This window comes from Tiliqua scincoides, chromosome 4 (genome assembly GCF_035046505.1).
Source record: "Tiliqua scincoides isolate rTilSci1 chromosome 4, rTilSci1.hap2, whole genome shotgun sequence".
Classification (NCBI taxonomy): Eukaryota; Metazoa; Chordata; class Lepidosauria; order Squamata; family Scincidae; genus Tiliqua; species Tiliqua scincoides.
The window spans coordinates 112989409-113009352 of NC_089824.1; the positions used below are offsets into that span (position 1 = coordinate 112989409).

The 19944-nt window shown below is 45.5% G+C and overlaps 1 protein-coding gene across 1 annotated transcript in view; it reads left to right on the forward strand.

Annotated features, from left to right (window-relative positions):
- Window positions 1–19944, forward strand: part of BRINP2 (BMP/retinoic acid inducible neural specific 2) — a 165876-nt gene that overhangs the window by 125419 nt on the left and 20513 nt on the right. Inside the window, exon 3 of the mRNA XM_066625071.1 lies at window positions 14376–14566. Within this exon, the coding sequence (XP_066481168.1) occupies window positions 14376–14566 (191 nt within the window). The remainder of the gene's footprint in view (window positions 1–14375; window positions 14567–19944) is intronic.

The following is a 19944-nucleotide window of genomic DNA, read 5'->3' on the forward strand; positions in this document are numbered from 1 at the left end:
TCTGGGCTATATTGAAAAACAGCAAGGAAATGTGATGGAATAATCATTTTATTATCCTCCCAAAATGCAGTAGCAAAAGTGTTAGACATGAAAGTTCACCATGTAGGATAAATGTAAAGTTTGTTCCATTCATTAGATCAGGGGTGTTCAAAGTTTTTGGCAGGAGGGCCACATCAGCTCTCTGACACTGTGTCGGGGGCCAGGGGAAAAAAGAATTAATTTCCATTTAAAATTTGAATAAATTTACATAAGTTTACATAAATGAATATATTAAAAATTAACTTATATGAATGAATGAATGAAGGTCTTGCGATAGCTCAAGGCCTATAAAAGGCCTTTGCTGCCACTACTGCATCACAGATGTGAAACAGCAAGCAGTGGAGGTAGTCCTCCTCCCACTGTCACGCAAGAGGTCAAACAGTTGCCCTCATGCTGAGATCAGTTGTGTAGGGCCAGAGCAGGCTCCAAATCTCCGGAGAGCTCATTGGAGATTGGGGGCTCCCAGAGGGCCACACTGGGAGTCCTTGAGGGCCGTAAGTGGTCCCAGGGCCAGGGTTTGGGCACTCCTGCATTAGATAGTTGTCCTACATACTCTTTTCAGGTGCTGGGCTATCACCAGTGGAACACTAGTGCTGTGCCGCTCAGTGGTTGCGCAGACCACTGGGAGGTAGAGAGGTAGGTGGGGGCATGGGGGGAGGCAGGAAGGAGGCATTCTGGGTGGGGGAGTCAGGGGAGGGCAGGGAGAGGGCATGCTGGAGGAGCGAGGCAGGACTGGTGGAGCTCAGCTCCACTGGATCCTGAACTCTGTGTTGGACTGCGCAGCCTGACATGGAGGCTCTTGATTCTATGGCAACTCAAGGGCTGCCAAGAGTAGCCCCATTGCATGGCTGCTTAAGGAAGCATCCCCCTACCCAGGGGAAGGGGATGAAAGTCCCCTTCCCCTGAGGAGCTGCTGGTGGTTGCCCTATTGCACACAGGATGCCGCAGCTGCAATGCAGCCCCAAGGTAAAGGAACATTCCCTTAACTTGAGGAGGCCTCCGTGATTGCTCCCCCCAATTGCAGGCTGTAGCACATGCCCCATTAGCATGGCTGCATCATTGCTCGAAAGTTGGTTAGGACTGGGGTGAGACAGCCAGTCTGCTGAGCTTGGATCTATCTATCAGAACTCCTGCTAACTCAGCAATGAGGCATCTTTTAAAGCTGTGGTCCTTTATATTCAGCTGGGGGACAGCAACTGTCCCTGTTCACCCAGCAGAGCACCTTTTCCAGTGGCTGTTTGCTGGTGTTTCTTTTGTTTGTTTGTTTGTTTGTTTGTTTGTTTGTTTGTTTGTTTGTTTGTTTGTTTGTTTGTTTGTTTGTTTGTTTGTTTGTTATATGGACTTTGCTTTGTGGACTTCTTTGTTGTTGAAAAGCAGTATGCACTATAAACATTCCTATTCGTAAAAAATAATATTTCTTACCCATCTGCAAGATGGTCAGTATGCATAAAAGTCTGAGTCACTGTCAGCCGTGAGATTAAATCATTTCTAGAAAGTCACCACCAACTCCTAATCCCAGATGCTGGAGACGAACAATGATGGACTAGAGATGGACCCTCAGTCCCATCTAGCAGAACTCTTTTTATGTTCTAACTTGCTAACAAAAAGTTGCCAAGTTCAGGTCAGTTCTTGTCTACTATTTGTTCTCATGTTCTCAAGCAATCAGATACACTCACTACCTGAGAAAAACATTGTGCAAATAGGGATGAGAGAGAGGGGGGGGGGAGCCTGTTAAAAAGCAATGAAAATATTGCTCAGAGGAAGAGCTTGCAATGCATTTTGATCTCTTAAAATGTTCAGATGTAGCATCAGCCAGTCCCATAAGACCCCCATAAGAGGATCTATCCCTAGAACATTATCAGCCACCCTCCATAAATTGGGAGGAGTCACCACACATTGCTGCCACCTGTCACTGGTAAGCTGGGGGGGCAGTGCAGGACCTTGCCTCAGGGCCCCCAGCAACCTGATGGCAGCACTGAAAATGCTACTGATAAGATCAGCAGCAGATTACATTGCCTGTGTGGCTCTCAAAGAAAACACAGAAGTCAACTGCCTGCCTAGCACAGTGGAATGGAAAGACTGAAGCTGCCTTGGTCCCACTGGGTTGCCTCTTCCGTCCCTTCTCCGTCATCAGAAGCATCTCAAGAGAATTAGTAGTCCCATAGTGAACATGGCAGATGTGTTTAGGAAAGTGAAGGAAAGTGAACAGTACCAGTTCTCTCAAGAGTTTGAAAGAACAGCAGAATGAGCTCAGGCCTTGGCGCCAGTAATGTTGTTTGTTGTCAGAGACAGGCTACCTTTAAGTACTCTTTCTTTCCTGTAGGCATTTTCCCAACCCACCTCCTGGCTATTAGGGGTTTCATAAATGGGGAGAAAAATCACACACAATTCTTTCAGGAATAATTAGGTGGGCTTTGATGATGCTCATTAAAGTGAGAAATTGACAGTGCTGATTAGAAGGAGGCAACTTGTAAGCAAGTACTGTGAAAAACTTCCAGGTTCAGAAGTCTGCAACAGCTCGTCCATCATGACCTATGGCGCCTCCTTCCATCTACCTTCCCACTGGCTCGAAATCAGTAAATGGTGCCAAATCACAACAACCTTCACAAACAAGGGACTTGGAGAAGCAGAGAAAGCTGGAAAGGAGATTTTTGTGGAATGAATAAATGGCCCTTAGAAGAGCTGCCAACCACCCAAACATTATCTGGGGGTGACTGCATCAGCAGCTGCTTCATTAGCAAGTGCAAAGAGGCAGACTGCTGACTCTTCCCATATGACCTAGGCCAGTGTTTCTCACACCGAGGGCTGGGACCCACTAAGTGGGTTGTGAGCCAATTTCAGGTGGGTCCCCATTTATTTCAATATTTTATTTTGAATATATTAGACTTGATGCTACCATGATGCTTGCATGCCTCAGTGAGGCAGGGGCTAAGCTGGACAGGACCACTCAAACTATACAGGCCTGAGAAATCAGACCAAATATGTCCCAAACCCTTCCTTAGTATGATGAAACAAATAAAACATAATCCTATACCAGTGTGATTCTCACACATTTAGCACCAGGACCCACTTTTTAGAATGAGAATCTGTCAGGACCCACTAGAAGACTGGAAGTGACATCATCAAGCAGGAAAATTTTTTACAATCCTAGACTGCAATCCTATCCACACTTACCCAGGAGTGCATCCCATTTACTTACTCCTTACATGGTAGCTTGTTAAAAGTACAGGTCTGAAACATTTCCCCAAATGCATCAAGTCAAATACAGGGTGACCCAAATAAAACAGAACCCATAAAAATTTTATTAAATCCTACAAAGGTCCAGTAAATTTCAAGAAACTTACTGGACTCAAACTTATTGAGTTTGAGGAAAATTATTGTTCCAATCAAACAGCTTTCCTACAACGCTAAGGAGAGAGATGCCGCGATAGTTGCTGCAGTCAGAAGCTCCAGGTACTTGCAGAGAGCGTCTATCCAGAATCGCAGTGTGGATTCCGAGCCAACAGGTCCACCACTAATATGGTATTCTCCCTTAGACAACTGCAGGAGAAATGCAGGGAACAACGACAGCCACTCTTTATAGCCTTCATAGATCTCACGAAGGCTTTCGACCTAGTCAGCAGAGACGGCCTCTTCAAGATTCTCCCCAAGATTGGATGTCCACCCAGGCTCCTCAGCATCATCAGATCTTTCCACAAGGACATGAATGGCACTGTTGTCTTCAATGGCTCCACATCAAACCCCTTTGACATCCGAAGCGGAGTGAAGCAGGGCTGTGTTCTTGCGCCAACCTTGTTTGGGATTTTCTTTGCTGTCCTGCTGAAGCAGGCCTTTGGAACTGCAACAGAAGGCATTTCTCTCTGGACCAGATCAGACGGAAAGCTCTTCAACTTCTCCAGACTGAAAGCAAAGTCCAAAGTCCAGCTGAAATGTCTGCGTGACTTCCTCTTTGCCGATGATGCAGCTGTCACTACCCACTCTGCCAAAGATCTCCAGCCTGCCAAGATTTTGGACTGACAGCCTGAAGAAAACACAGGTCATGGTTCAGGATGTGGACTCACCTCCCTGCATTACAATCTCTGCGCATGAACTGGAGGTTGTCAATGACTTTGTGTACCTTGGCTCAACGATCTCTGACACTCTTTCTCTTGATACCGAGCTAAACAAGCACACCGGCAAAGCAGCCACCACGTTTTCTAGACTCACAAAGAGAGTCTGGTCCAACAAGAAGCTGACAGAACATACCAAGATTCAGGTCTACAGAGCTTGTGTCCTGAGTACACTTCTGTACTGCAGCGGTCATGGACTCTTCGCTCACAACAGGAGAGGAAACTGAACGCTTTCCACATGCGCTGCCTCTGATGCATCCTTGGCATCACCTGGCAGGACAAAGTTCCAAACAACACAGTCCTGGAACGAGCTGGAATCCCTAGCATGTATGCACTGTTGAAACAGAGACGCCTGCGTTGGCTCGGTCATGTTGCAAGAATGGATGATGGCCGGATCCCAAAGGATCTCCTCTATGGAGAACTCGTGCAAGGAAAGCACCCTACAGGTAGACCACAGCTGCGATACAAGGACATCTGCAAGAGGGATCTGAAGGCCTTAGAAGTTGGACCTCAACAGGTGGGAAACCCTGGCCTCTGAGTGGCCCGCTTGGAGGCAGACTGTGCAGCATGGCCTTTCCCAGTTTGAAGAGACACTTGGCCAACAGTCTGAGGCAAAGAGGCAAAGAGGGAAGGCCCATAGTCAGGGAAACAGACCAGGGACAGACTGCACTTGCTCCCGGTGCGGAAGGGATTGTCACTCCCGAATCGGCCTTTTCAGCCACACTAGACGCTGTTCCAGAACCACCATTCAGAGCGCGATACCATAGTCTTTCGAGACTGAAGGTTGCCAACAATGATTGTTCCAATATTTCATGCACAAAGTCGACTTGTATACCCTGAAAGAAAAAATAAGAAAAATTAAAATTAACAGTTTTATTCAAAGATTTGTGGGTTCCGGTTTTTTTTTGGGGGGGGGGGTCACCCTGTATATTAAAAAATTGAAATGAATGGGGAATCATTCAAGTCATTGAAACTGGCTTGTGACCCACTTAGTGGGTCCCACAGTTTGGGAAACACTGCTATACCAAATTGGTTGTCAGCCAGGTCAACAAGATTGTGTCAGGTGTTAAAGTGCCAGGACATCTGCAAACAAATGGGCTACAAGACTCAGGAGCTACAACTGGACAACCAGGGCTGAGCCCTGTAAGATTACTGGAAGGAAACCAACTAAAGTGGCAAAAGTATAGTGTTGCTGAAAATCGCACCATGGTGACTTGTTACTGCAATTTTGAGCCAGAAAAACAGAGGACATCAGAAACAAGTGTATCAGTTATAGAAAGTTTATGTTTATGGAAGGAATGTTTATGTTATGTTTGCGGAAGGAATGTTCCTTAACAGTTTATGTTAAGGAAGGGATAGAATCCAGCAAAGCAGAGGTTGAAGGTGGGTCCAACTCCACCATAGAATCTCTGTGGGTTAAATCACCAGGCCGGAGGAACGATGTAATACTGGGGGTGTACTATCGTCCTCCAGACCAGAAATCGGAAGGGGACCTTGAAATGAGGAAACAGATCAGGGAGGTGACAAGGAGGGACACGGTTGTAATCATGGAGGACTTCAATTATCCTCATATTGACTGGATCAATTTGTCCTCAAATTGACTGGATCAATTATCCTCATATTGACTGGATCAATTTGTGTTCTGGTCACGAAAAGGAGACTGGATTCCTTGACATGCTAAATGACTGTGCCTTAGAGCAGCTAGTCATGGAGCCCACCAGAGGACAGGTGACTCTGGATTTAATATTGTGCAGTACTCAGGACCTGCTTAGAGATGTCAATGTTACAGAGCCATTGGGGATCATGCTGCGATCCATTTTGCCATGCACGTCGGGGGCAAATCTCTCACAAAAACCCTTGACTTCCTACAAGCGAACTTCTCTCAAATGAGGAGGCTGGTTAGAAGGAGATTGAAAGGGAAGGTAAAAAGAGTTCAATCTCTCCAGAGTGCATGGAGGCTGCTTAAAACAACAGTAATAGAGGCCCAGCAAAGGTGTATACCACAAAGAAAGAAGGGCTCCACTAAATCCAGGAGGGTGCTCACATGGCTAACGAGCCAAGTTAGAAAGGCTGTAAAGGAAGCTTCCTTCCATAAATGGAAGTCTTGCCCTAATGAGGAGAATAAAAAGGAACATAAACTGTGGTAAAAGAAATGTAAGAAGGAGGCCAAGCGAGACTATGAGGAATGCATGACCAGCAACATTAAGGGGAATAATAAAAGCTTCTTCAAATATGTTAGAAGCAGGAAACCCGACAGAGAAGCGGTTGGCCCTCTGGATGGTGAGGGAGGGAAAGGGGAGATAAAAGGAGACTTAGAGATGGCAGAGAAATTAAATGACTTCTTTGCATCTGTCTTCACAGCAGAAGATCTTGGGCAGATACCACTGCCCAAATGGCTCCTCCTGACCAAGGAATTAAGTCAGATAGAGGTTAAAAGGGAAGATGTTTCAGACCTCATTGATAAATTAAAGATCAATAAGTTACCGGGCCCTGATGGCATCCACCCTAGAGTTATTAAGGAATGGAAGAATGAAGTTGCTGATCTCTTGACTAAAATATGCAACTTGTCCCTCAAAACGGCCACGGTGCCAGAAGATTGGAGGATAGCAAATGTCATGCCGATCTTTAAAAAGGGAAAGAGGGAGGACCCGGGAAACTATAGGCCGGTCGGCCTAACATCTATACCCGGTAAGATGGTGCAATGCCTCATCAAAGATAGAATCTCAAAACACATAGATGAACAAGTCTTGCTGAGGGAGAATCAGCATGGCTTCTGTAAGGGTAAGTCTTGCCTCACGAACCTTTTAGAATTTTTTGAAAAGGTCAACAGGCATGTGGATGCGGGAGAACCCGTGGACATTATATATCTGAACTTTCAGAAGGCGTTCGACACGGTCCCTTACCAAAGGCTACTAAAAAAACTCCACAGTCAGGGAATTAGAGGACAGGTCCTCTCATGGATTGAGAACTGGTCAAAGACCAGGAAACAGAGAGTGGGTGTCAATGAGCAATTTTCACAATGGAGAGAAGTGAAAAGCGCTGTGCCCCAAGGATCTGTCCTGGAACCGATGCTTTTCAACCTCTTCATAAATGACCTGGAGACAGGGTTGAGCAGTGAGGTGGCAAAGTTTGCAGACAACACCAAACTTTTCTGAGTGGTGAAGACCAGAAGTGATTGTGAGGAGCTCCAGAAGGATCTCTCCAGACTGGCAGAATGGGCAGCAAAATGGCAGATGCGCATCAATGTCAGAAAGTGTAAAGTCATGCACATTGGGGCAAAAAATCAAAACTTCACATATAGGCTGATGGGTTCTGAGCTGTCTGTGACAGATCAGGAGAGAGATCTTGGGGTGGTCGATGAAAGTGTCGACCCAATGTGCAGCGGCAGTGAAGAAGGCCAATTCTATGCTGGGGATCATTAGAAAAGGTATTGAGAACAAAACAGCTAATATTATAATGCCGTTGAACAAATCGATGGTAAGGCCACACCTGGAGTATTGTGTCCAGTTCTGGTCACCACATCTCAAAAAGGACATAGTGGAAATGGAAAAGGTGCAAAAGAGAACAACTAAGATGATTACTGGGCTGGGGCACCTTCCTTACGAGGAAAGGCTATGGCGTTTGGGCCTCTTCAGGATAGAAAAGGCTGAGACATGATTGAGACATACAAAATTATGCAGGGGATGGACAGAGTGGATAGAGAGATGCTCTTTACACTCTCACATAACACCAGAACCAGGGGACATCCACTAAAATTGAGTGTTGGGAGGGTTAGATCAGACAAAAGAAAATATTTCTTTACTCAGCATGTGGTCGGTCTGTGGAATTCCTTGCCACAGGATGTGGTGACGGCATCTGGCCTGGATGCCTTTAAAAGGGGATTGGACAAGTTTCTGGAGGAAAAATCCATTACGGGTTACAAGCCATGATGTGTATGTGCAACCTCCTGATTTTAGAAATGGGCTATGTGAGAATGCCAATGCAAGGGAGGGCGCCAGGATGAGGTCTCTTGTTATCTGGTGTGCTCCCTGGGGCATTTGGTGGGCCGCTGTGAGATACAGGAAGCTGGACTAGATGGGCCTATGGTCTGATGCAGTGGGGCTGTTCTTATGTTCTCAAAGAAAAATATCCTGATGCAAAAATCAAGGACCATTATTGGCCCAGCAATACCTGGCGATGGTAGCATTGATGAAAAAGAGCATGAGAAAATTAGTAAATATCAGGATTTAAAAATTGAAATCCGAAGTTTATTGCGCAAACCAGCAGTGGTTTTCCCAACTTTGATTAGTACAATCCCCAAACTGCTTGAATTGCATTTAAAACATCTGAACATTGACAAAATTACTGTTGGTCAAATTCAAAAAGCTACCCTGCTTGGTCCAGCACACATTAATTGTAAATACATTATGACGTCCTAGCCCCCTGGGCAGTGCCTGACTAGTAATTAACGCCAAGTCCAGCTAAAGAACAGGAAGCTGTGATATTCAAGATGATGATGATGATGATGATGATGATGATAGGTCAAAAAATGTAGTCAACAAATGCAAGATTTAAAAATATCACCCAAATTAATAAGTAGGAGCCCAATCCTGAGCTCTGCGGCATGGCTCCACACCATGGACCACAGTCGCCGTGGACCACAGTCACTCACCGCTGGGCTCCTGCCGGAGCTAGCCCAGCTCTGCGCTGGCACTGGGCTAGCACGCAACGGTCACCCGGGTTCTGCAGCTCAGCAGTCTCCCGGATCACTGAGCTGTGGAACGGGAGGCGGGGGCATGGCTGGGGGCGTGGGGGAGAGGGGAGGCATGTCGGGGGAGGGGGAGAGGCAGATCCGTGAAGCTGAGCTCCACGGCACTCGTGAAGGATCCAAGGCACTCGTGGAGGGCTGCATGCCCTACACAAGTGCCTTTACTTTAGCGTTGACCTTTTGATCGCCGCTAAAGTGAGTAGCTCCATTGTGGGGCTTCTTCCCTAACTCGGGAGAAGGGGATGGACGTCCCCTTCTCCCGAGGTGCCTCCTGCGGTGGTGCGGGAGGCGCAGGATCCGGTGGGAGTCCTGCACGGAGCCACCGAGCCTGGGAGCTCTGGGCAGCTCAGGATTGGGCTGCCCAAGAGTTAAGAAAATTATAAATTGGATTGCACCTGGTGATGTTGAATTGCTTATGTTTTGTGATTGTATTTATAATATCAAAATGGGATAAAAACTAGGCATTCCAGGTCCTTGGGAAGGACTTGATGTCTGGATAAGACAAACCAGTCAATAACACCTGTCTGACTGTGTGAAAATATTTATTTATTTATTTAATAGGATTTTTATCCTGCCTTTCTCCCACACCAAAAGGGACTCAAGGCAGCTAACAATATCAACATAAAATATCATCATCATCATATATTAACAATAGCAACTGGAGTGGGTTCGGCAAGCATTTTGGCAGGAGGGCCACATCATCTCTCTAACACTGTGTTGGGGGTTGGGAAAAAATCATTTACATTTCAAATTTGAATAAAATGACATAAATTTGCATAAATGAATATATTAGAAACAGAACTTGTATGAATGAATGAATTTTACTGAGCTTATTTGTATACTGAGCATATAAATTTAATAAACATATACATGTAATATAATATACATTTATAATACACATAAGAAACAGACCAGGCATGTAGAACCACATGAATGAATTAGAACTATGAATGAATGAATAAATAAATGAATACATAATAAATAAATAAATAAATAAATTTATTGAATACATTAGGCATAGGCATATTTAATACATCATTTATGAATGAATGAATGAATACATTAGAGACAGAACTTATATGAATGAATATAAGTATTTATATTAATATAAATATAATATTATATTATATATAATATAATGAATTAGAGACAGATATAATATAATGTCAGATATTAGATGATAGATATTAGATGACATTATTAGATATTACTAATTCTAATACTAATAATATCTAATTATTATTATTATTAATACTAATTATTATTAATAATACTAATAATAATAATATCTAATATTATTATTAGATATTATTAGATATTAGATGACATTATTAGATTAGATGACAGATATTAGATGTCTCTAATATAATGAATTAGAGACAGAACTTATATGAATGAATGAATGAATTTCCTTTCTGCCCACGCAAAAATGGGACTGTGTGGGTCCCTAAGAAGAGGACTCCAGTAGAAAAAGGCACTTCCTTCAGGAACATCTGGACAGAACCAACTGCCCCAAGGGAGAGGGCTTGCTCTCCGGTTCTCCAGAAAGCTTCCTCTGAATTAACATCACAGGAGCTGGCCCAAGAGGGCCCTCTAGTCCCTGCTAATTGGGTAAGAGGCACTTTTTCAAGTGGGTGCTCCTTTTTTTAGCAGGGGGAGAGTAACTGGCCCACCTCACCCCAGCACTGTCTGTTCTAGTGGCTGTCTGCTGGTATTCCTTGGCATCTTTTTAGATTGTGAGCCCTTTTGGGACAGGGAGCCATTTAGTTATTTGATTTTTCTCTGTAAACCGCTTTGTGAACTTTTAGTTGAAAAGCAGTATATAAATACTGTTAATAATAATAATAATAATTTTACTGAGCTTATTTATAATATACATGAGAATGAAACAGGCATGTAGAACCACATGAGAACTATGAACTGTTTGCCACACACCTCTTGCACAGTGAAAACAGGCAGACCAAGCCAGAAACACATGGAGACATAAGTTGTTCATAGGCAATGGAGGGAGGGAAGAGCCGAACACACATGGAGGCTATAAAAGGCCTTGCTCTAACTCAGTCTTTAGCACACAGGCCAGCATGGGCTCCAACAGTCTCAAATGGCGAGAGGCTCATTGAAAACTGGGGTCTCCCTGAAGGCCGGATTGGGGGACCTTGAGGGCCATAAATGGTCCCCAGGTTGGCGTTTGCCCACCCCTGAACTAGAGGAACCTGTTAGTCTCTATTTTTAAGAAGGTTGGGGACTGATGACTACTGGCAGAAGCCTCAGGAATGCCCCAGGATTCCCTCTCTCTGTGAGATAGAAGTAGACACTCAGCACATAATGTGGAGGGAGAAGAATGTGGAGGGAATAAAAAGGGAGAAGAAGGCAGCAGGAAGCCCTTTTTTGGCTGTACCCTTGCAGAAGTTCCCTATGACTGATGACCAGAATAACGTATACTTTTTTTCCCCCTTGCTATGAAGAAATTGTACTTTTCTGTCTCTGACAGAGGAATTTTTCTGTCTCTGACTGTTGGGGCTAGGAAGCCAAACTTGAGTGGACCATGTCATGCCCTTCACCATGCAATGTGGACCTGCTCTGCTGGAATGGACCCAAGGACATTGAGGGCATCATAGATGGTTCCACACATCAGTCTGGTTTTCAGAGAATGTTTTCAGAACACTGTATATGTTCCTAAGAGCGGTGGGTCCATGTGTCTACTCTCATCAGAACATGTGACATCAGTATGCCCAGGGCTTTTTTTCTAATGGAACACGGGGGGGGGCAGAGTTCCAGCACCTTTTTGCAGGGGCCCCTCCCCTTTGGAGGCATTCTAGGAGGGGGGGAGCAAAACAGAGGCATTCGCTGGGTGGGTGCTGGGGGGTGCAGGGTAGGCGGGTGCCTGGCCCCTGCCTGACTGCACAACGACCGCCTCCTGCCCCCATCTCCAAGCTCTTGCCTGAGCCCAGCCCGCCTCCCCTCCCCCTGCACTCTGCTTCCCCGCGCAGCTTCCAAGCCAGTGGAGGGCGTGGGGGACATGCACCGACGCCGAGGAGGAGGACGGATGGACAGACAGACAGACAGACAGACAGACAGACAGACAGACAGGGAAATGGGCTGCGGCACCCACGGAACACCCAGGTACTGGCTTGGCGGAGGAGGAGGGGAAGGAAGCTGGCTGGTGCAGCCCCCATGCCAATCTGCAGCACGAGCCTAGGCGTGCCTACTCAGAAGTAAGTCTCATTGTGCTCAATGGGGCTTGCTCCTGGGAAAGGGTGCATAGCCTTGCAGCCTGAGAGCCCAAGCCTATGCATGTCTACTCAGAAGTAAGTTCCATTGACTTCAATGGGGCTTACTCCTGGGAAAGTGTCATAGCCTTGCAGCCTGAGTAGACAGGCAGAGGAAGGGCTCTGAGGCTGCAGTTCTCTCCACACCTTCCTGGGAGTGAGCCCCACTGCCTCTACTGGGACTGACTTCTAAGGAGACATGCAGAGGAGGGGCTCTGAGGCTGCAGTCCTCTCCACACTTTCCAGGGAGGAAGCCCCACTGCCTCTAATGGGACTGACTTCTGAGGAGACAGGCACAGGAGGGGCTCTGAGGCTGCAGTCCTCTCCACACCTTCCTGGGAGGAAGCCCCACTGCCTCTAGTGGGACTGACTTCTGAGGAGACAGCCATAGGCTTTGGCTCTGAGGCTGCAGTCCTCTCCACACTTTCCTGGGAGGAATCCCCATTGACTCTAATGGGACTGACTGCTGAGTAGGCAGGCACAGGATTGGGCCCTGAGGCTGCCATCCTATCCACAGTAAGCCCCATTCACTATAATGGAACTTATTTCTGAGTAGGCAGGCACAGGATTGGACTCTAAGGCTGCCATCCTATCCACAGTAAGCCCCATTCACTAAAGTGGACTTCTGAGTAGACGTGCATGGGATTGGGCTCTTAGGCTGCAATCCTAGGCACTTTCCTGGGAGCAAGCTCCATTGACTAGAACAAGACTTACTTCAGAGTAGACATACCTAGGATTGGGCTCTTAATCCTGGCAGAGATATATATCTGCACCCGTTTTCACATGCTAAGGGCAGATGAAAAGGGATTCTACAGCCCCAATGGGTCTCCTTGGACTTGCACCACCTCCAGATTTGCGCTGCCCAATGGGGTTGGGATCATAACTGCCAGGTCCCAGCCCTGCCTCCTGCTCCCCACCCGCCTGCCCGCAGTACTGCCTCCCCTCCCCTGCCCGTGAACGTTATGGCACATTTGAACATTATGTGCCGTGAACATTACATGCTTTGTGGCACATTTGCGACCCTCCTGGGCCAGCACAAGGGACTTGCACCAGCCCAAGGTGCACTCTGGATTGTGCACTTAATCCTTCCATCTTAGATAAAAGATAAAAGGATAGAGACAGATAAAATGATAGTTAGGAATGGGGGGGAGTTTCTGTGCAGGGAGGAAGGGAAGGGGGATCAGCATATGGCCAGATCCTCTCTCTCTCTCTCTCTCTCTCTCTCTCTCTCTCCCTTTCTGCTGCCTCTATACTCTTTGGTTCTGTAGTAGCAAAATAGCTGACACAGGACTGAGGAGACCCATAGGAGGAGCAGAATCTTTCCCAAAGGTTGGGTAATGGGAATGGGAGCCTGGATCTGTTTTGTCATTTTCAAAAGCTATCAGTTAGACAGAAACATCTACTGTGTATCAGGCAAGATTATCAAATGGCCAGAACCAGCCTAGTCTGTGTCTGTGTCTTTAATATCAACTTGATCCACAGAAAGCAGATGTAGCTTTTCAAGGGACAAGTATTATTCACAATTAGTCCAGCCGCCAACCATACACTGGGGTCTTTTCCAGTTCCTCTCCTTAATATAGTCAAGGGAATCTGTGCCCTTCCTCCAATTCTATTTTTCAAATGCAAACTGCACAATATTTGTATACCTTAGGCCTCAAGTTACTAGGAAATTATTTCTACACAACTCCCCACTGAAATGAATGGGAGCCATGAAAGAGCACATTTCAAGGGAGTGTCCACAGAGAGAACTTTCTTGTTGATTGTCCTTGTATACTTTAGATGGGAAGACTGAGCTCTGCCTAAAAACTTGGACAGCTACAATCTGTTCAAATTATCCATCTTCTAGGTTAGATGGACCAATACAATCTACCTTGATATGTATGTTCATAATATGTTCATAATTCTTGTTGCCCCATTTTTTTCAAAGTCTTGTTACTCTTGTGCCTTTAACAAAATGCATAGCAGGTTCAATAGGTTAAAACTCTCTGTATCTCAATTCCACAAAATGCTGAAATTAAGGCCCATTCATTGAAAAAGATGTATATAAACCTCAAGTACCTAAAACAGTCAGTAGAATTTGCCAATGAATGTTCAAATTTTTTTCACCCTCTCTGCTGCTGCTAAAGGCTCTTTTTATTTATAAGAATTCCTAGAAGCTTGTGAATATCATGTGCTTTCTTTCCCATTGTTGTTTCTTGGCTTCATCCCCAGAGAATTTGCTCGCTGGAAGGTGAATAACTTGGCATTGGAAAGGAAAGATTTTTTCAGCTTGCCTGTTCCTGTGGCTCCGGAATTCATCCGCAACATTCGCCTTCTAGGGCGCCGGCCCAGCCTCCAACAGATCACAGAGAACCTCATTAAAAAATATGGGACTCATTTCCTGCTCTCAGCCACTCTGGGAGGTGAGTGCTCAGTTTTCTTCCTGCAAGCATTCTCTATTAAACCCACAAACCAAATCCTCAGCTGGCATCTCATAACCTCAGGCTACATCAGATGAACACTGGGATTAGGTGCTGCATTTTTATATCTGCATGCATACAGAACTGCATTTTCCTATATGCACCAGCATCTGGGTGCTTTGAGGATGAATACAACATACTAGTAGACAGACAGCTAGTAGAACAGCTGTGAAATTGCAGACTGTCTAGTGAAGTGGATACTTGTTTATAAAAGCACATGCTACAGAAAAATGGTTATAGCCTATGTATAGCTACTCAGAAGTAATTGTAATGAGTTTAGTGAAGCTGGCAAGGATGCAGCATCACAGTCCCATCCTCTGTGTGTTCCCTTAGAGACAAATTCAACTCTGTTCCATGGAATTCACTGCCAAGCAAATGTGCAGAGGACTGCAGCCATGCAACCCAAACCCATTTTAGCCATAATACAAAATGGCAATGCTGCCTCTGAGCCTAGACCAAGGCAGGCAAAGCGCGATTCAATGTAGAGTTGGCAACACATCAGTATAACACCAGCCCACTCAAAGCAGAAGTATCATGCATGGTGGTGACACCTGCAACCCCTCCAATGAAATCCACAGCAATCGTTCTGCAGATGTAGTAGCACTTCAGCAGTAGCACATCAACAGCCTTCAGCATCAGCTCCATTGTCATTGACTGTGATGCTTGCACTAGCCAAACCATTCCATCACCACAATTTTGACAGGGAGAGGCCTAAGGATTGGACACACCAGGTTGTTTCTCTGCCCCCTTCTCCCTGTCTGCCTCAGTCCTGGCACCATAGAATGGTCAGGGACATTATTTTACCATGGAGGAATGCAAGTTGAGACTTCTCACCCTTAAAGTACAGTTTCTCCAAGTACAGTTTCAACACAGGAGAGACTGTCATGGAGGAAAGGCCACACTAAACTGAGTGACATCAGAAACACCTTGCAGCATGAGGTTGAGGCCAACTAAGCACAAAGGAAGCAAGCAGTGACCTCAGGCTGAGTAACCTGGTGGTCAAGAGCACTGCTAGCAGGCATGTGGTATTCCAGTCCCTTTCCAGGCAGCTTCTAGCTCCTAGTGTAGCTCCAAACTTCACTGAAGCTGTTGTGTACCACACTGTTTGTCTCTATATTTGACATCCATTAAGCAACCCTTTTGGACAGAAAAATAAAGAGTCAGGAACATTGTTTGGCAGTAGTGTGAGTAGAATGCAGGCCTCTTGCACTTAAGAGCACCTCCCTAAGTGCTCAACCACAGAGGCAAGCAGGCCTTGCTCTCATACCAACACTTATTTCAAATGATGCTGGACCCCTGCCCTACCTCAACTATACCTTTGGTCTTATTGCCTGGTTTAGCATAGGCATTTTGCAATAAGGGCCTGTAGTTTAGCAGTAAGTGCATGTTGCACCAGCCCATGAACCTGACTGGTACAACTCTCTTCCCATGAGGTCAAGGGTAAGACTATTGTAAAAGTGAGGGGGAGGGATCTACATTCCTTCAGGATAGCCAATGGGGAAGAGCCAATGGGGCTGCTATTCCATATTTCATTGTTCATCCTGCTGTTCACCCAGTGGGTTAAGGGCAATATGCATGTCTCCTTCCCACACTTGACCTCACAACAACCCTGTGAGATATGTTTTGCTAAGAGACAGTGCCCAGCCCACAATCACTAAGTTTCATGACTGAGTAAAGATTTCAATCCAGGACTTCCCAATTGAAGTCTAGCACACAATCCAGCTATATCATGCTGGCTCATCATTGTATTCTTGCTGACTACCCCCATTTGGCTCCATCCACCCCATCCATTCTTGCCATTTCTTTCCCTATGAAAACTCAGAACAGTGCACTCCTCCCTTCCCCTAGTCAGGGACATGGAATATAGTAGTTCCTGCAGAGCAGTTGAGGTGAGGTTGGAGATTGACAGCCATTCACTTACAGAGGGATAAAGTAAAGCCTTGCATTTGGTGATGATTGCCATGGTTAGCCATGTTCCTTGTCCTGCTGCTATTGGATAAACACATCTTGGGTTTCATTTTTTGGTCACACTAGAGTGTGGTTGGATCAGGTATCTCTGAGAATACTGGGAATTTTTTTTGAATAGATATCTTCACCATCATAATTTTTTATATATTAAATGTATGTGGAGGAAGACCATGGTGGGAAGGCAAGGAGAAAGGGAAACAAGCTATGAATAGAAGCAAATGCAGTAGTTATCAACTGGTGATGAAAGAAAGAGCTCATCTACTCTTTACACTCACCTTGTGAAATCCAGATTCTGTCACTGTTGAGAATTCAGAAGGCTTCCCTGGAGACAGTAAGAAAAAAAAAAACATGAACAGGACTGTTGAATTGCTATCCATCTTTCTCCATTTGTTGTTCTTCTGTAATCTTTCTTTCCTTAGCAGTTATTTGTCTCAAATCCTTCATTTATCTGCTCAGAAATGGAGAATGACAGCCAGTGTCATTCAGTCAGTGTCATGACAGTCAGTTTCCCTTGGACATCCTGTTTGTGTCTGGTGGAGCCTGCAGAATTTTCATCAAGTCAGAGCTAGACTTGCACTACACATACCTACATTTCCTTGATGGATGTAAAGTGTAGCTAAGACCTAAGGGATTAAGCCAAGGGTTTCATAGAAGAGAGAGTTTTTGAGTGGAGTTGTGATATGGGTCCTTCTCATCCTTGGAAAAAGGAAGAGGATTTTCAACACCTTGAAAATGAGGCCCTCTGAAGGTGCAGCTAAATTAATCAATGACTTCTAGAATTAACATGGTTCTGTTTCTGATGAAACCAGCACATGCTCAGTGGCACTCTCTATAGACAGTATGCTATCTTAGCATAGTGCCTCTTAGCACTAGCGGGAGACCCAATATGATGAGCACTAGCCACTCATCCTTAAAAACCCATTTTTTCTATATTTCCTATACTGTTGCTACCTGTGCCCATAGCTGGCAGGGACATGTGCTGTAGGTGAGAGAGGGCTGTACAGCTTGTGATCCACCAAGGTAAACCACCAAGGTTACAGCCTACATGAGACTGGGGGGGAAAGGTGTGAGTGGGAAAGGGTGTTGAGCACCTGGCAAGCCCCACAATTCATGGTTGAGACATACAAAATTATGTATGGGAAGGATAAAGTGGATAGAGAGATGCTCTTTACACTCTCACATAACACCAGAACCAGGGGACATCCACTAAAATTGAGTGTTGGAAGGGTTAGGACAGACAAAAGAAAATATTTCTTTACGCAGCGTGTGTTCAGCATTTCTTTACTCAGCATGTGGAACTCCTTGCCGCAGGATGTGGTGACGGCATCTGGCCTAGATGCCTTTAAAAGGGGATTGGACAAGTTTCTGTAGGAAAAATCCATTATGGGTTACAAGTCATGATGTGTATGTGCAACCTCCTGATTTTAGAAATGGGTTATGTCAGAATGCCAATGCAAGGGAGGGCACCAGAATGCAGGTCTCTTGTTATCAGGTGTGTTCCCTAGGGCATTTGGTGGGCCCTAGGGCATTTGGTGACTCCGCACGATTAACAAAAAACATGTTTTGCTCCCATAGAGTTACACAAATACAGCCTGCAGCCTGACACTTCCAAATGGAAGGAAACTAAGGCAGCTGTTATCAATCCCCTCCCCCTTCCCCTTTCACAGGTGGGATCCTGAGCTTGATTGGGAGTCTTCTGTGTCCTAGGCAGCCTCCGAACAGCACTGCACATTCTCCTCCTCCTCTTCACTGCTGCAGCTCCTGCAGCCCTCCCTGGCCACAGCCATCATGGAAACTCCTCTGCTCCAGAGCATTCTGGGACTTGTAGTCCCAGTTCTCTGCTCACCCTCTCCAAGGCTTGGCAAACACTCCTGGGGTTTTTTTAAGCAATCCCCTCTGTTGCTACTGCACCTGCCTCTGTGTGTGTGTGCTCCACCTTGCTGTACGTGTTCTAGCTACAGAGGTTTTTGGTCCCCCCTTCCCCTCTTCAACCTCAGCTGGCTCAGGGGCTCCAGGAATATTACTGTTCCTTTGCAAGGGGAGCTTCTTCCATGGCTCCAGGGCTATTTCCCTGACTGGGCAAGGCAGAGCCTTTTTGCCTTTTGGGCTGCCTGGAAATGGATCGAGATGCCAGCTCAGGGCAAAGGAGGCAAGGTGTTTGTAACTTTCGGTACCCCCACCCCATTCTCATTGAGACAAATCTGCAGATAAAAAAATCTGTGGATAAATAGACTGCACCTGTACTACATGCCTCAAATTCTTCTCCAGCTCTGATTCTTCTCCAGTTCTGATTAAAATCCAGGCTAGAAAAGAATTCATCTCTGGTCCACCTTCCACTCTCCCATTTTTGTAGTGAATTAGCTCAGCTTATTTCTAAGCTAAACCCATGCAAGTAGGCAACCTCTTGTCTCATGTTATGTACTGAGTGGTTGTTAGGCAACTGCCAGTACAGTTCTCACAGTTATAATTTTGTAATAATGGGGAAGTGCAGTGATTGCTCAGCAACCAAGCATGCTTTTATTGCCACCACTTAAAAGAGAATCTGTGATGGGATGAGCTCTGAGAAAGGCTGAGATGTGTATGTGCCTTGGACCCTAACAACAACAAAACAAACTTGCCAGACAGTTAAAGACAAGTAGTGTGACATTTTGCTGTGGAAGTGAGTGATTGGTTTAAAAAAGATCTCGCCTCTTGAGAAGTCTGTTTTCTTAGTCTACCTTTATGTGCTTGTGTAAGGAGCCCTTTGTCTGTAATGCGATCTGCTGTGCATGCTGTTTAAAGTCCATTTTGAAAGTGTTATGTGTTGAAACTGTTACCAGCCATGTGCAGTAGCATATTTCTGTTACAGCTGAATCTGTCTAGATAAAAAATGAAAGGCTTGGTTATTCAATGAAATTTGACTGGAATGGCTCAATTCCTAGATCAATAGGCACACCTAGTTTGATGCTATGCAAAGGGCAAAGTATAAGCAACATTGTGTGATGTGGGGCTCAAATCAAAATCTCCTAATCAGATACTGGCTCACTGCTTCCTCCACCATCAAGGCCTTGGTCAGAGGAGGGAACTGCAGGTAACTTTAGCTATGACACTTGCAGAGCAGCCTAGAATGCCCTAGTCTAGAGTGTCAACATCTGATAAACCTTTCAGATGTTCCCTCAGTCTGGACAACTTGTATTGCTAAAGGCCTCTAGGCTCTTCTTTTGTTTCACTACCAATCTAGTGAAGGATGTGACCATGATCTACAGCACTGTTCCTTACATCCATCTGATGAAGAAACTACAACTGCAAATCCACTCATCTTCACTCAAACCTTTGCAAGCTCTGGGCCTAAATTACTCCTAAGCATTCTAAAT